The 17382-nt window shown below is 36.5% G+C and overlaps 3 protein-coding genes across 3 annotated transcripts; 2 read left to right on the forward strand and 1 right to left on the reverse strand.

Moving 5' to 3' along the window:
* Positions 1-1219: 1219 nt before the first annotated feature.
* Positions 1220-2249, forward strand: LOC121731588 (malectin). Its single transcript, XM_042121080.1, has one exon. The coding sequence runs from the start codon at positions 1392-1394 to the stop codon at positions 2187-2189; it is 798 nt and encodes a 265-aa protein (XP_041977014.1). The 5' UTR covers positions 1220-1391; the 3' UTR covers positions 2190-2249.
* Positions 2250-2913: 664 nt separating this feature from the next.
* On the reverse strand, positions 2914-7622 carry LOC121731589. Its single transcript, XM_042121081.1, has 3 exons — positions 7286-7622; positions 6517-6926; positions 2914-3012 (listed from the first exon to the last, which is right to left on the reverse strand). Exons 1-3 carry the CDS (start codon positions 7439-7441, stop codon positions 2943-2945), a joined length of 636 nt encoding a protein of 211 aa, XP_041977015.1. The 5' UTR covers positions 7442-7622; the 3' UTR covers positions 2914-2942.
* Positions 7623-14193: 6571 nt separating this feature from the next.
* Positions 14194-16138, forward strand: LOC121731585 (A-kinase anchor protein 10, mitochondrial). Its single transcript, XM_042121077.1, has 3 exons — positions 14194-14335; positions 14419-14517; positions 14637-16138. The coding sequence occupies exons 1-3, from the start codon at positions 14311-14313 to the stop codon at positions 16064-16066; spliced, it is 1554 nt and encodes a 517-aa protein (XP_041977011.1). The 5' UTR covers positions 14194-14310; the 3' UTR covers positions 16067-16138.
* Positions 16139-17382: the final 1244 nt, after the last annotated feature.

Consider the following 17382-nt stretch of genomic DNA (forward strand, 5'->3'; position numbering starts at 1 on the left):
AAGGGGAATTTCACCAATCACACTTAAATGAACAATGAATGCGTTTATAGTGCGACGTGAATCTCGTTTTGTTTCAAATAGATTTTACATTCTTCATTTAATCGCGATTAATGAATCTAAGTTTACGTTATACGTTTGATTGATGATTTTTATACGTTTTTATCATCTTTGAGCCTTGTCACGTTGTTTTAGTAACAAATAGCAAGAAGGGATAAATAAGCTAACCAAACGCATATCTGTGAAAACTGTCAACTTAACAATTTTTTCGCCTATGTTTTTTGATCACAGGACAGGACAATGTGTTTTAAGAAGTTAAAACTCGAATATTGGGCGTTCAGAAGATAAAAATCGGATTTGCTGTGAATGAGACGAAACGCATCTACTTGGAATCGTATAAAAAAAACGGAATAGAGTACAAAAAGTTATTCGAGTCTAAGAATAATAATATTTATGGTAAGAAATGTCGCAAAAAGTAAAAAATTCAATGTGGTATTTTTTCTTTAGTTTAAAAAATTGTAATTTATGTTAAAAATCAATAAATTTCAGTAAATAATCGTAATTTTGAATGTTTTACCAAGTTTCGGTTTCGGTTTCGGCCGAAACTAAGAGTAAGGCCGAAAGTTCGGTTTCGGTTTCGGCTGAAAAATCAGTTTCGGTTGGACACTAGTTTTTTGTATTATATTAATATTATTTTTATCCTTTTACTTCATTCTTTTTGAATCAAATACGACTAGAGTAAGAGAACGCACCCCAAATGTCATGACATGTACATGACTCGCGACATATCTGTCAAAGTGACGTTTCTCCAGTGATGCCAGATTGGGGGGAATCCCCCCAAATTTGGGGGTTTTTTTAGGTGATGGGGGGAAAATTGGGGGGAACAATTTTTTGGGGGGATTGTTGGAGGAAAAAATCTGGGAACAGACGGCGAAATCTAAGTACTATGGTCCCGTTTTTACCCTTAGGTTACGACTTACGGAACCATAAAAATGATCAAGGAGCTCGCGAAGATGCTGATTCTGTAAAGATTGGACGCTATTGCCGAAATAGTGTACATTCATCGTATCCATTTGTGAAATTCCCATTCATAATGAACAAAAAATTTCTTTTATAATTTGTTGGGGGGATTTTTCTTGAAATCCCGAATTTTGGGGGGATTTCGGGGAACACTTGGGGAGAAACCGAGTTGGCCGTCTGGCAACACTGCGTTTCTCAGAGACAGCAAGTTCCGAATTCCGATTCGGGCTAGGCAATCTATAAATTATTGGCATTTAGCATCTTTACTTGTATAAAATTCAATTTAGAAAAGTATTGAATAAAAACATTATGTATTAACCCACAGATTACCTAATTTGGTTTTTAAATTGTTTCACCTAACTTGTCCTAACGCAATGTCGCGCTGGGCAATCGCATCTGCAGTTATCGCGTTAAGCTTATTTAACAGTGCAACCGGCCTAGGAGAGATTATTTATGCAATTAATGCTGGTGGACCGGCACACACCGACATATACGGTATTCAATATGAGAAAGATCCCTTACAAGGAAGAGTCGGCACAGCTTCTGACTATGGAAAACAATTAGTCATGATCGGAAGAGTCAACCCAAAAGACGAAATATTATATCAAACGGAGCGGTACCACCACAGCACATTCGGATACGATATACCAGCCAGAGAGGATGGAGACTACGTGCTGGTGCTTAAATTTAGTGAAGTTTACTTTAATGCCCCCAATATGAAAGTTTTCGATGTAGTATTGAACGGCGACCACACGATAGTTGCTGATCTAGACATATTTGATAAGGTGGGAAGAGGCGTAGCTCACGACGAATATATTCCGTACTCAATAAGAGGCGGTAAACTCTTTTACAATGATGAGGAGTCTGATATCCGTGGTGGGAAGATTAAGGTGGAATTTATCAAGGGTTACAGGGATAATCCTAAGATAAACGCTCTCTATGTTATGAGAGGTAGTATAGATGAAGTTCCCAAACTCCCACCGATTGTATGGCCTGAAACTGAAGCAGAAGAACCGAGAGAAGAGATAGAAGAGAAGAGCACAAAATCGAGACGGGCCAGCGGCCCCAAACAGCCCGACCCCTACTCGATGGATGACAGTTCTGTTCTCATCCCAGTGTTCATCACCATTGGTGCTTTTATTCCTTTATTGTTCTGTTTGTGTAAGCTATAATGTTGTATGTCTGCAATTGTGTGGTTGTTATGAACATTAAAATGCTATGTTGGTTTTTTATGATTTCATATGATTTGCACAAGTACTGCTAGTCAGATGTAGACAGTACAAATATTTAATGCTACATGATTCTATTAAATGCCTTCAAGTACCTATAAAAATCGCATTTAATATTATATTATGTGTCAGTCTTAAATGTTGAAATCTATGTACAAATGCCCGTCCTAGACATTATATTGTGCCTAACTTATGGCCAGCCATAACATTTCCTATATAAAGGCTACACCTAATTGTCAATATTTTGTCAATTATTATTAATTATTATCATTTAATATGAACTTAATAGATTTAATAGCAGTCTGTTGTAATATTGACTGCAGCAATTTTGTTTTTCTTATTTATTATTCAGAGATTTTTTAATTGAAGTTACCCATAGACATAAAGTAGATATTATTATTCTTAAAACAGTAGCCTCTAATTCACAGCAGTTATGCTTAACCATACATTTTTGGATGGTTTATTTATGATATTTTTTTGTATAGTGGTGATGTAATAATTTGATGTCAAAGTATAAAAATAAAAAAAAAATAAAAAAAATTATATATTTACCTTTCACCCTACATAAATGCATAGAAATTGTTACCTTCCTTGGGAAAATCAGGAAAACACTAATTTAAAATAATCTTATTTATTATAGTATGTAGTAATACAGTCTTAATAATTCATAGATAGCCCATACAAAATATGTGCAACTTAATTATTGTTACTCTTGTTCTCTCTTCTTAATTTCAGTTTTTGAGATAGTTTCACTAGTTTGATTAACCTGAAACAATGATAAAGTATTATATTTTAAAAAGTGGTTTTTGTAGGGGGTTCGCCATTCATAGCCCATAGGGCAAAATGAATATTTTAGGAAAAAAATAAAAATCTTCCGAGTGCGAGTTTGAGTTACGCACGAAGGGTTCCATACCATTATAGAACAAAAATGGGCCAAAAATTATGTTTTTGTTTGGGACCCCTTAAATATTTTAATCTTAGATAAATGTTTTTTTTTTTTATGAAATAAGGGGGCAAACGAGCAAACGGGTCACCTGATGGAAAGCAACTTCCGTCGCCCATGGACACTCGCAGCATCAGAAGAGCTGCAAGTGCGTTGCCGGCCTTTCAAGACGGAACAGGGTAATAGGGGAGGGTAAGGATGGGAAGGGAAGGGAATAGGGTAGGGGATTGGGCCTCCGGTAAACTCACTCACTCGGCGAAACACAGCGAAAGCGCTGTTTCACGCCGGTTTTCTGTGAGAACGTGGTATTTCTCCGGTCGAGCCGGCCCATTCGTGCCGAAGCATGGCTCTCCCACGTAATTATGAACGATTGGTCTCGCGCGCGCGTTCGACCGCGAGCGTGAGACCAATCATTCATCTAAGATTTTAATTTTATTATACTTACTCTGCGCTAGTATAAATTGACCCTTACTAAGACTTCGTTGTCTGTCTCCAGGCTGTAACTCAAGAACGGTAATAGCTAGAGAGTTGAAATTTTTACAGATTATGTATATCGGTTGCCGCTATAACAAGAAAATATACTAAAAACAAAATAAAATTAATATCCCTCCTATTTTTTGCTCTATATCAATTATCAATAATGGCAACAGGTAGCTGTACTTAAATTGTTCTCAAAGTATTTTCATAAGTTATAATATTATGTGTACTTTAATATTTAATAATAATAATAAAACAAAATAAAAATTCAGGGGGGCTCTCATACAAAAAAAAAACAATTTTTGGCCTAATATTGCTCTATAATGGTACGGAACCCTTCGTGCGCGAGTCCGACTCGATTATTATAATTTTTGTATGGTCACTGAATGCACATTTAATTAAAACAACCGTTTAGCTGGTAGAACGGGGGGACACTGGACTCTAACGATTTTATCCACTTTAAAACTTCATATTTCACAAATGGATCTAAATCGGATTAAAAATGATCTTTGAATACTCATAATATTAAAAAAAACCTATCCAACGACACCACACACGGTGGGATGGACGCGAAAAAACATCACCCCCGCATTGATGTGTAGCATGGCATGGGCGCCGGCAGAAAAAATTTGCAGTGCAGATTTTATTTTTCTTTCTGTTCTTTTCTTTTACTTTTTACGAACAACTGCAGTGACTGTCTATAATTTACGTTAACATAAAACATTTAGTGCCGAAACATTACGAACTATCCTTGTACGGCATGGTAATACGGGTTACAAAGAAACTATAAGGTTTTCTTGTTGACTACGGATCCCTATAAACATATTGTATGGTAGCAGTGCCGGTTTTAGCACTACCAGCGCAGCAGCGCCCTGGGCGAGATTTCTTCGTTGCATAGAGTTGCACAAGCTCGCCCAAGGCAAACATACATAACTACATAGACTACACAAAAAAAAACAAAAGAAATCGGCCAAGTGCGAGTTAGACTCGCGCACGAAGGGTTCCTTGCCATTATATAGCAAAAATAGTAAAAATTGTGTTTATTGTTCATACAAAATAATAAAATTAATCCATACATAGGTAATATTAAAATAAATCCCTTGAACTCGGGCTTGGGCCTTGGGCTCCCATGAGCCCCTCAATTATTAATTTTATTAATAATTATTAAAGTATAAATACAGCTGAGCATTTTGTGTACATTTCAAGTGCCTAACCTATATCATCATTGATACCGATTACCGAGCAAAAAATGTTTAAAAAATCACGTTAGTAGTAGGTATGGGAAAATTTTCACAGGTTATGTATTTCTGTTGCCGCTATAACAACAAATACAAGAAATAATATAAATTAAATATTTAAGGGGGGCTTAAATATTTAATTTATATTATTTCTTGTATTTGTTGTTATAGCGGCAACAGAAATACATAACCTGTGAAAATTTCAACTCTCTAGCTATTACCATTCTTGAGTTACAGCCTGGAGACAGACGGACAGACATCGATATCTCAGTAATAGATAGGTTTGGGTACGGAACCCTAAAGATATGCATACGCTTTTAGGCTTCCGTACCCAAAGGGTAAAAACGGAACCCTATTACACTTCGTTGTCTGACGTCTGTCTGCCTGTGAATAGAACCGCTATAGTTAGACTTCTGAAATTTTTACAGCTTGTATATCTGTTGCCAATATAACAACATAACAACAAATACTAAAAAACAAAATAAAATCAATATAAATTAAGGGGGGCTCGCATACAAGAAACGTGAGTGTTTTGGCCCTTTTAGCGATATCAATAATGGCAACAGGTAGGCACTTGTTATTTTCACACATGTCTACTTCAATAATTAATAATAATATTAAAATGAAATAAAAATTTAAGGGGGGCTCCCATACAAAAAACACAATTTTTGCTCTTTATCGGTACGGAACCCTACGTGCGCGAGTGCGACTATTGTATATTTCCGATTACTGTATATTTTGCCGTAGTTAAGTAAAATTGTTTTTAACCGACTTCAAAAAATGAGGTTATTACTGTTCGGCCTAAGAAGGGTTTTACATTATCATTTATATATGATCATTTCTATGATCATATATAGGATCCAATATATATGATCATTTGATCATATCTGCATATTACATTATCATATTTCATTGATCCTATTTTACGTCATATGTGGTTTCAATAGCCAATGAAGAGCGCTAACGCTGACAGGTATTGATGTCAGGGTTACTAAATCTCAGAGAGTTCGATTTGTCAAAAGACATCGTCATTTTTAATATGGCTTGTTTTTTGTTATTTCAGCAAGATTATCCAAGTATATAATTAGAAAAATAATTACATTACATTATTTGAAACATATTAACGAACAAGAAATTAAAAACTCTTTTTTTATATTAAACTAGCTGTCCCGGTGAACTTCGTGTCACTTAAAAACCTTTCCTGCCCTTCTACGAATATTTTAAGACTAAAATTAGTTCTCGAGTTTTGCGCTTAGCAACACATTCAGCGACTCATTTTTATATAATAGATAACTGGCAACACCTATTTCTATGACCATATTGGATCCAATCTCTCAGCAAATGTCAAAAATCTATGATCAAGGAAGAAATGAATCATATGTCTATATTACATTATCCAATATCATTGACTCAATGATCTCGGATCCAATATATGTATATGATAATCTAATATCCCCCTTATATAGTATTGAACTGTGACGCCAGTGCGGCAGCTACGACAGTATAATATAAATAAGTCTATGTCCCCGTCCTATAGGTTGTACCTAGAAGAAGGAAGAAATTAAAATTTAAGTAGATATTCCTAGTTTAGCAGGTACGTCTAAATACTTACGCATTTTCTGTAGTATTGCTTTTTGGTTGACATTCTTTATTGCTATTGACAACGAAACCTTTTCTACAAATTGGAACATCTGGACTTGGACTCGTAGTAAGTGTTGTGTTTACTTTAGGATCTGAGAGAGTAGTCGGCGCAGGACTTGCACCCTCCATCACAAACCTCGTCGTTGTTGATGTAACCGCTTCTGATTCGGACACAGTGCTATTCTCTTCTAACAATGTTGTGTTTTTCATATCGTATGCTGTGCCGTTTGTTTCCTCGTAAACTGTCGCGGCTACAGTCGTAGAATCGGATAAGTTCGCCAAATTTTCTGATATCAATGGTGTCGTTGAACCAGGCCTGGGAGTAGTTCGATTTTGAGGTTTTATGGTCAGCTGCGAGTAATCATAAGCGTAGTCATAATCCTGGAATACAATTATTCAGTTTTAATAATTCTAGCGATAATTGTAGGTAATTTTTCATGTTTGCCATTAAAAAAATATTTTTTTGTTGACTCTACGTACGGTGTACCTAATCTGTACATTTAAATAACGGTGTATATAGTTTAGCCTGTAGGCTGTACTTAGTTATAAATACATTTAGATAGAAGCTAATAAATAATCTTGGAATAAAATTTACAGGATTAGGTTAGACAGATATATATAGCTAGGTTTACCAAAAGTACAGTTTGGTACTTTTTATATTGAACTCTCGGCCAAGGATTTTTTGCGCTCATAAGTTCATAACATTAAACTTCTAATTAATGTGACATAAAAATGCTTACCACATACTCCTCCTTATCGCCGGTTAAAACGGCAATAATTTGTACATCTTTGACATCAACTTGAACATTAAAATCGCCATTCTGCCGTTGATCAAAACTCAATGAATCCACATACGCGCAGAGTATGCTTGTAAAAATGTAAATGTTACGGTACATTTTGAACTTCGAATATTTTTTGCTAATATAATTAAATGCGTAGTCCGTACGAGTCCCACAAACCAGCACGACTGGCCGTGTTGTTCCAGACCCGCTTGTGATGCTTGTTTCCAACAGAACAACAGTTATTTCAAGTAACCGCGGAGGGTCGATAGCCTTTGCTATTGCACCGCGTCAAATCATTGCGTAAAGGTCGCGAATAAGCTTATAAGCTTGTAATGTACATAGTAGACACATACTATAACATACGGACTATAGTCGTATCATGCACATGGTAAAATTAATTTTAAAATTTTGTTATTTTATCGAATGTAAAGACTATTGGGCGTCCACAAAATTAATTACGTGAGGTGCTTAAGGAGGAGAGGGGGTCACAAATCTCATCTAATCTTACGTTGGAGGGAGGGGAGGGTTTTGGCATCTCACGTATTATTTTTTCTGATTCTTATAAAACAAATGTTCTAGTTTGGTCCATTTCATCCCGATTTAATGTAAGTATGCTTGGGCGCTCCTTGGGCGTCCGATCAGGCGACGGCCGCGCCCGTCGGTCGTCCACTGTACCGGTGGCACAGAATATAATATAATATTAGTACGGTAGTACCAACCGGTGGCTAGATGTCGTGGAGTTGGACCTCAAGTCACAGAGTGGCAAGAAACTGCGCAACACTGCGACTGGTGGCGCAAATTTGTGTCGGAGCCCGGAGGCCAAGAACCACTTTGGGTCGCTGAGCTGAGCCATCGTAGTAAGTATGTAGGTATGCTTATGATTTAATCGTAAGCGTAATCGTAATACGATCAAGATCATTCAATAATTCGTTCGAAAGAAAATAATTTCGTTCATACTTTAACGTTATACATCTACTGACTACTTTAAATACTGACTGTCAACCAATCCAACGCGTTTTTCCATTAGAAACCTACATTTTGAAAAATCTCACGTGAGAATAAGGGTGGGGGAGGGGGTTGAATAAAATTTCACGAAATCTCACCAGGGGAGAGGGAGCGTCAGAAAATGTTAGAAAAAACACCTCACGTAATTTGTGGACGCCCCCTAACGTAGGAAAATAACAATTCTTTATATGTTTACTACCTATAAAGTAGGTAGGTAAAGAGGTTCGATTTTGGCACTTGGCAGCTGGCACCCACGCACACCCTTAAAATAATAATTAATAATATTATACAAATGAAGTAAATTATATCTCGTGGAACCGTACTGTATATACATTATGTACAAACTGAAACATATCGTATTCAAAGAAACTAAATTATAAATGTGACTTTTCCGGGGCGCGGGGCCCTGAACCCATCAAATCGATTTAGCAGTTTGGAACAATTTGACAACCATCAAACTCCGCGTAATGTGACGGCTGTGGGATAAACTAATCCAGGTGCCTTACTCCCGAAACTGATATCGATTTAGATTTTCGATTTCAACGGTTTTTATCTAAAATATGTCTAAAAAATTTCAAAAACCGTTGAAATCGAAAATCGAAATCGATATCAGTTTCGGGAGTAAGGCCCCTGGTGCCTTACTCCCGAAACTGATATTGATTTTGATTTTATATTTCAACGGTTTTTGACACTTTAGACATGCTTTAGGAAGGTATTACATTATCATTTATATTGGATCATTTCTATGATCATATATAGGATCCAATTTAATGAATTAAATGATCATTTGATCATATCTGCTTATTACATTATCATATTTCATTGATCCTATTTTACGTCATATGTGGTTTCAATAGCCAATGGAGAGCGCTAACGCTGACAGGTATTGACGTCAAGGTTACTAGATCTCAGAGAATTCCATTTGTCAAAAAACATCGTCATTATTAATATGGCTTGTTTTTTGTTATTTCAGCAAGATTTTATTTTTTATGAAATAAGGGGGCAAACGAGCAAACGGGTCACCCGATGGAAAGTAACTTCCGTCGCCCATGGACACTCGCAGCATCAGAAGAGCTGCAAGTGCGTTGCCGGCCTTTTAAGAGGGCATAGGGGATTTATATAGTAGGGTAATAGGGGAGGGATGGGAAGGGAAGGGAATAGTTGAGGGTAGGGAAGGGAATAGGGTAGGGGTTAGGGGATTGGGCCTCCGGTAAACTCACTCACTCGGCGAAACACAGCGCAAGCGCTGTTTCACGCCGGTTTTCTGTGAGAACGTGGTATTTATCCTGTCGAGCCGGCCCATTCGTGCCGAAGCATGGCTCTCCCACGTATAAATCGAAGTATACAATTAGAAAAATAATTACATTACTTACATTATTTGAAACATATTAACGAACAAGAAATTAAAAACTCTTTTTTATATTAAATAACTGGCAACACCTATTTTTATGACCGTATTGGATCCAATCTCTCAGCAAATGTCAAAAATCTATGATCAAGGAAGAAATGAATCATATGTCTATATTACATTATCCAATATAATTGATTCAATGATCTCGGATCCAATATACATATATGATAATCTAATATCCCCTTTACTGCCGATCCACACTCGCGCGCGACAACGCGCCGCGGATCGCGCATTCTGCCAAATTTACTGATCCACACTCGCAAAGTTCGCGACATGTTCGCAATGTTGCCACTTTTTAATTTCTTCACTTTCTTGACCTTTTGCGCCCTTGAGCCAAATTTATCTTACTTTATATTATAAACTAGATGTCCCACGCGGCTTCACTCGTGTAAATTATTAGGAATTTTACGGAAATCGTACATTTTTTCGCAACAAAATAGCTTATCTCTCTTCACGTAGTCTACTCTATATTTGTGCCAAATAATATACAAAATTGCTTTAGTAGTTCGTGAGATAAACCCTTGCTAATAATTTTCCGTTTTAACCACATTTCCTCTGTTTCTTCGGTCCTATTAGTTTGCGTGATAAAATAGCCTATAGCATTCTTTGATAAATGAGCTATCTAACACTAAAATATTTTTTATCGGACCAATAGTTCCTATGATTAACGTGTTCAATCAAACAAATAAATATTTAATAAATCGCTTGACAAAATTGAATCTTGATCTAAATGACTATGAAAAGTACCAATGGGTCATAATAGGCTCATAATCATGGGATGCATATAACTTTATAAGGTATAATATGGTAGTGATGATGAATGTAATTTGCATAGTAGCATATGCTTTCCGTTCTTAAAGCAATGCAAAGGAGTTCTCTCAGCACCTTCCCAATCTAATCATGATATACCTTGGTGCAAAATCTTACTTGTTGATTGCATATGCTTAGACTACTTCCCACGAAACCGAAGTCACCACATGTTTCCATATAAATTTTAAGGAGTTCCCTCGATTAGTCATGGCTCCCAGCATCAGATCACCACTTTTGTGAGTATAGTACCAAATTGAAATGACACTCTGTACGCCAAAAGAAAAATTTTGAAAATCGGTTCACAAACGGCGGAGTAATCGTTGAATATAAAAAACGAACATAACACCTCCCCCATTTTGAATGTCAGTTAAAATTGTAGCCTATGTGTTATTCTGATGTGCTATATTATTGTAAAGTTTCATTAAGATACATTCAGTAGTTTTTGCGTGAAAGAGTAACAAACATCCATACATCCAAACAAACTTTCGCTTTTATAATATTATTAAGTAAATCCATACTAATATTATAAATGCGAAAGTATCTCTGTCTGTCTGTCTGTCTGTCTGTCTGTCTGTCTCGCTTTCACGCCAAAACTACTGAACCGATTGCAATGAAATTTTGTACACAGTTATTCTAGAGTCTGAGAAAGGACATAGGCTACATTTTGATGTGGGAAAATATCTTATTTCCATGAAAATATCGATGAAAATTTATTCGCATTGCGCGTGGCCAGCGCTCATCCCGGGGGTCCTGGGTTCGAGTCCCGCAGGCGGAACAAAAAGTTTTCAATGTTCCTGGGTCTTGGATGTGTATTATGTGTATTAACCAGGGGCTAGAGAAATGAAAAAAAAGTACGTGTAATATCTATAGCTGTCTCCCTTACCTCAAGCCTATACCGCAGAACGCGATAGAGACAACTGCAGAAAATCCAGAAAATCAACGATTCGTTGTCCCCTGATTCCTTCTCCAAAACTTAACCGATTTAAGTACTTTTTTCATTAAAGATTAAAAAAAGGCTTGAGCTATGTTCCTATGTTTTGCTTTTTTTGTATAATCTAGCCAAATCTGTTTTCTGGACGTTTGAACACAGCGGAAAATCTGGCCATTTTTTTGGGTTTTTGAACGTTCATATCTTATTTAATAATTAAATTATGAAAAAAAAGAAAACATAGGGACATTGTATTAGTGGCCGTAGATATTCAGGAAAAAAATTATAACTCTACTAGCATTATCCAGGGAGGAAACAGGGGACAGCGTTTGTATGGAAAAAAGGGCGGTGTGGAATCCTCTTAAAATAATATTTCAAAAATCTTAAATATATTTTATGTATAATATTATAAAAAATCCAGAAATATATCGATGCAATGAACATTTTAGTTCTAATACGATTCAACAAATGGCGTTTTATTTTTTACTTCATTGTAACAGAACTAATCATACTTATTAGTTATTTAGTTTTTGTTTATAGTTTTTAATACGTTAGAATATTATCACTTGGTATAATAATAATCAATCTATCTTATCTTATTCAATTCCTACTGCATTTCTAATATACGGTATGTGACAAGTTGACAGCAGAAGGCGTTCGAAAATAAAGGAGTTCGAGTGTACCGTGTTGGCCTATATTCCATCCAGAAAATATAATATTATCAATGCAATCAACATTTTAATTCTAATATATGAAAACAGATGGCGTTTTATTTTTTATTTCATTATTGTAACAGCCCCCGTAGACAAGTGGCAAAACGCTTACGCTAACGCTAACGCTTGCGCTACAAAATGTATGGAATTGACATTAGTATTCGCTAGCGAAGCGATGACTTATGTCAAATCGTATACATTTTGTAGCGCTAGCGTTAGCGTTAGCGTTAGCGTTAGCGTTAGCGTAAGCGCTTTGCCACTTGTCTACAGGCCCAGAACTAATCATACCTACTTTATAATATATTGTTTTTATTCATAACTAGCTGTTGCTCGCGACTTCGTCCGCGTGGACTTTAGTTTATAGCGTGCGGTGTCAACACAATTTGTGTCAAATTTAAAAACTTTTTAAAACCCTGGTAAGTGGTACCCCTCTTAGGGCCGCGTTACACCGGAATGGCAGCGCTGAAAGTGCTCGCCTCGCCGCTGCCATTTCGGTGTAGCGCGGCCCTTAATTAATCAAAATACCCACAACCAGCTGTGCAGTGTGCACATAATCTATACTAATCTAATAAATGTGAAAGTATCTCCGTCTGTCTGTCTGTCTGTCAGTCTCGCTTTCACGCCAAACGCCAAAACTACCAAACCGATTGTAATGAAATTTTGTATACAGATGGTCTAAAGCCTGAGAAAGGACATAGGCTACTTTTATACTGGAAAAAAGTGTTGTAAGGGGGTGAAAATGCATAAATTTGTTCAAATTAAGTTAGTTCCAAAGATTCAAAATAGATGGCGCCGTGCGCCATCTCGCTGACGCTTGCTCAAAAGTCTTTCTATAAGACGTGGTGTCATCTTACATTTAAGTTTAGATTTTTTTCGATTGTTATATCTATTCTACGGTATTAAATAACTCAGTACTTTATCTGTGCAGTGACGTAACCTTAAACCTATCAATGATAAATAGTTTATGGCTAAGGCTGCGTTTCCACTGAAAGCTCCGCTCCGCTTCAGTGGAAACGCAGCCTAAAGTTGTGTAATTGGGGACCTAAATAAGCTTTAAAATTTGGCATAAATATAAAGTTTAATATAAAAAAAAGAAATACTTATTGTGTGCATACTGCACGGCTGTATTGATTTAAGGGGTACCAGGGTTTTTTTTATAAAAGCTTTTGACACCAATTTTGTTGACATCGCGCGCTATAAACTGAAGTCCACGCGGACGAAGTCGCGGGCAACAGCTAGTAAAGTATAAAGTAATAAAGTATAAAGTAGGATTAATTATATTCTGTTCACTAAACAATGCTGGCATGTCTTGTATGGCAAAAGCCTTTAATAAAATAAAGATTTAAAAAAAATCTCTTTGTCGCGGGACAGAAAACCGACAACAATCGGGGAACGGGCCGCGAAGTGCGAAACAATATGCGAATCGGATCTCTCACTCATGTTTCGCAGGAATTTCGTGGCGCCGCGGCGTCGAGCACGGTTCGCGCCCGAGTGTGGATGCGGTCGGGGAACCAGCCGCGAAGTGAGAAAAATATGCGAACCGGATCCACGTAGTATCCCTAAGTAGTCTGTGGGATCCACGCTCACGTTTCGCGGAAATTCCGCGGCGTCGCGCGCGGTTCACGTGCGAGTGGGGATGGGACCCCACTCCTCTCCACTCTAAAATAGCGCACGATCGTGCTGAGGATCGGTTTGTAACTAATTCAACCTAAATGGACTTTGCTATTCCTGATAGTTATGATAGCGCACGATCGGGCTGCGGCTCAATTTGGATCTAATCAGCATCTATCTAAGAAACATCGAAACATCAATCTTGAAAAACGACTTTATATTAATATTTTGTAGACATTTTACGATTTTTTTTTTCTCCCGTCATATTTTAATTGACACTGGCCTGTGGCCATGGTTAAAAAGCCGAGCGCCATATTAAGAATCAAAAATGTCAATGTCAATTTTACATGATTTACGTCAACCGTCAAATGACGTTATTTGCCAAACAAAAACCGAAATATTTACAAATAGTGCAACAAAAAAAAGGACATTTCCCTGAGAAATTAACTAGCTACGTGTTTTTACTTAAAACGTAAAAATTTGATTGTGTGTAGTTATTTAAGGCATGATAAAGTTTTGGAAAAGTGCAGGTAAACAACTTATCAAAGTAAGAAATTTATCACAACAGTCTACATTGTATTAACGGAAACCTTTTTATTGTTTTATTTTTTAGCAAAAGGGAAATCTGGGTGTCCTGTTCGACCACCTGAGTCGCAGTCGCTAAATAATCCGGGATATCAACTCTTGTCTGCTGATCCAAGTGCTGAAGAAGGTAACAATAATTATTCTTATTTAACTAATAAAATAAGTATCAACTTTAATATTATGCAAAATAGCATAACAGCTTTGTATTTTTAACATCAAAATTTATTAAAACGTAAAATGTTTTAGGGGACGATAATATATTTGAGAAGAAATCTCAACTGTCTCTAACATTACAAGATATTTTGTATGAAAGAAAATGTATAAAACATTTTATATCGTTTATGGAAAGTATAGACAAGGGACTACTTATAAACTGTTGGTTGGAACTAGACGAGTACCGGTTACAGTTGCAAAGCGTACCAGATGATACCAATAAAAGTTGTCATAGTAAAATGAATCATTCTAAAAGTTTTGATTATAATTCAATAAAATCAGCAACAGATGCAGAAAATATCCTTATGTCACAAATGAACAGCTGGATGTCAAGCTCCAACAGTTTGAACCTGAGTAAGCTTGAATCTAAATCTGAGGTACATAAAAATGAATCATCAAATGTTACAGATCAAGCTATAAATTTGTTTAAGAAGTATATAGCTTTGGAAGCTCCACATAAGCTTAATTTAACAGATGAAGTAAGGAAAGTTGTGATATCTAACATTTGCAATCCAGATGGAAAAATTAAGGAAGATTGTTTTAAGCCAGTGCAAGATACTTTACTGTGTGAAATAACAAAATGTTTTAGTGACTTTCAAAGTAGCCCCCAGTTTATAAAATCGCAAATAGATATACTAACTAGCAGTAGGATAAATCTTAAAGATATTTTATATAATGAAACTATACTATTTTATTTTACAGAGTATTTGGAACAGGAATCTTGTAGTGTGCTTCTAGAGTTTTTAATTTCTGTTTCTCATTTTAAAGACAATCTAGCAAGTGGTAAAAATGCAACAGTAGAAGAGACTCAAAGTGATGCAATTGTTCTTTACGATAAATATTTCTCTCTACAAGCTACCAGTCCAATTGGGTTCCCAACTGAAATTCGATTGAAAGTAGAAAGTGACATTTGTAGTGAATTGGGCCCTGCAGGCACATGTTTTGATATCCCTTATAGAATCGTATTTAGGACTCTCACTAGCTATGTTAAAATATTTTTAGAATCAGAAATATACTACAATTATCTTTCGGAGATGATCAAGTCTGTAGATCAGATGACTTCTCAAAGCAAAGCACATTCCGACTGCAGCAGCGAGCTGAGTGTTAGCACACAAAATACTCTGTTGGCAATGGGGGATGTCTATTTAAGAAAAAAACGTAATCATTCTGTACCTGATATGACAATTGACTCTCACCAACTCTACAATGCAGATGCTTTATGGCAACGAAAGAAACACGATGGTTTAACTTTAGGAAGGATAAATAGTTTAGGAAGGTTCGAGTCTAAATTTGAGCCTGACCCTGATAAAAAAAATAAATCTGTTTTGAGAAAAATGGTCAGCAAATTTGTTCCTGCGAACTCTTCTGATGTCAAAGAGGAAATGGCGTGGCAGATAGCCCACATGATAGTCAAAGATGTAACAGATCTAACTATGGCACCACCGGAAAATTATCAAGAGTAATGTGATATAAATTGTTTATAAAATAATTTTGTATATAACCAATATATTAAAATATTATGTTCAATGTTGTAAAATACTAATAATAAATTATACATAAATGTTCAAAAGTTTTAATAATAATACTCCCCACACCGGTTTCGGTGACGGTGGCCGGTTTCATTGAAACCAGACCAGGTACGCAGGAGTAATTTTATAATGCCCAAGTGTGTGCGCAGTACACAAGAGCACTCTCTATTCCTTTACTCTCATAACCCAGTGGGACGGAAGACCGACACGACTGGCGAGAGATCAGGCGCAGGACCGACTTTTTACATGCCCATCCGACGCATGGATCATCTTACTTGTCAGACAATCAGGTGATCAGCCTGCATTGTCCTAACCAAACTTGGAAATAACATGTTTCCAACGCGGGATTCGAACCCACGACCTCCGGAGTCGAGAGCGACGCTCTAACCACTAGACCACGGAGGCGTTGTTTTAATAATTAATAATAAATAAAAGTTTTAATAATAAATAATTTTATAACAAGTACCAAATATAATACTAATTACTAAATATTAATAAGGTTGGATTTATATACGTTGTGTCCGCGCGATCGCTCGGTTTGGCCGCTACACCGCACGCAGGTCACAACTCACAAGCAAATGAAAAAGTTATTCAATCGAATCGCAGATTTAACCAGATGACACAGTCATCTGGTTAAATCTGCGATTCGATTGAATAACTAGCGCATTCATTGAATGACACCATTCAATTGAATGACTCGGCCCAACGTCGATTGAACGATCGTCACTCAACGTCCAACTAGTTAGCAATTTGTAACATATTTTAATTTGAATATAGCGGACATAAAATCAGTCAGGTAATTGAACGTATTTCATTTTTTTCCCACTGCGGCGCTAGTAGTCACTAAAACAAATATGGCGTCAAACAGCTAACGCAGCTGATAGCACTGTGTTGATATTTTGTCGATTAAATTTACTTTAATTAAAGTTTAAAGTGCTTTACTTGTAATAAAATAATATGAGAGCGTGAATTTACCCATAATACCCGTCAACGGCTACTTAAAAAAAATTATAGCGTCCCATTTATCGACTTCACTATATGACTTTTAGTCAAGACGTTAAACGTCGCAGTCAACGTCTTGACTTGTTGTCAGTCATTCGATGGATGGTGTCGTTCAATGAATGCGCTAGTCATTCAATCGAATCGCAGATTAAACCAGATGACTGCGACATATCTAACTACTGTCCGTCTGTCTGTCTCCACTCTCCAGGCTGTATCTCAAGAAGCGCTATAGCTAGACTTCTGAAATT

Source organism: Aricia agestis, chromosome 11, assembly GCF_905147365.1.
Source record: "Aricia agestis chromosome 11, ilAriAges1.1, whole genome shotgun sequence".
NCBI lineage: Eukaryota > Metazoa > Arthropoda > Insecta > Lepidoptera > Lycaenidae > Aricia > Aricia agestis.

Excerpts from the sequence above, each read along its gene's own strand:
- LOC121731588 (XM_042121080.1), top strand. The coding sequence starts at position 1,392 with ATGTCGCGCTGGGCAATCGCATCTGCAGTTATCGCGTTAAGCTTATTT.
- LOC121731589 (XM_042121081.1), bottom strand. The coding sequence starts at position 7,441 with ATGTACCGTAACATTTACATTTTTACAAGCATACTCTGCGCGTATGTG. Across the intron at positions 6,927-7,285 it reads GCGATAAGGAGGAGTATGTG|GATTATGACTACGCTTATGA; the intron begins GTAAGCATTTTT and ends ATTGTATTCCAG. Across the intron at positions 3,013-6,516 it reads AGCAATACTACAGAAAATGC|GTTAATCAAACTAGTGAAAC; the intron begins GTAAGTATTTAG and ends TCATTGTTTCAG.
- LOC121731585 (XM_042121077.1), top strand. The coding sequence starts at position 14,311 with ATGATAAAGTTTTGGAAAAGTGCAG. Across the intron at positions 14,336-14,418 it reads AAAGTTTTGGAAAAGTGCAG|CAAAAGGGAAATCTGGGTGT; the intron begins GTAAACAACTTA and ends TTTATTTTTTAG. Across the intron at positions 14,518-14,636 it reads TGATCCAAGTGCTGAAGAAG|GGGACGATAATATATTTGAG; the intron begins GTAACAATAATT and ends AAAATGTTTTAG.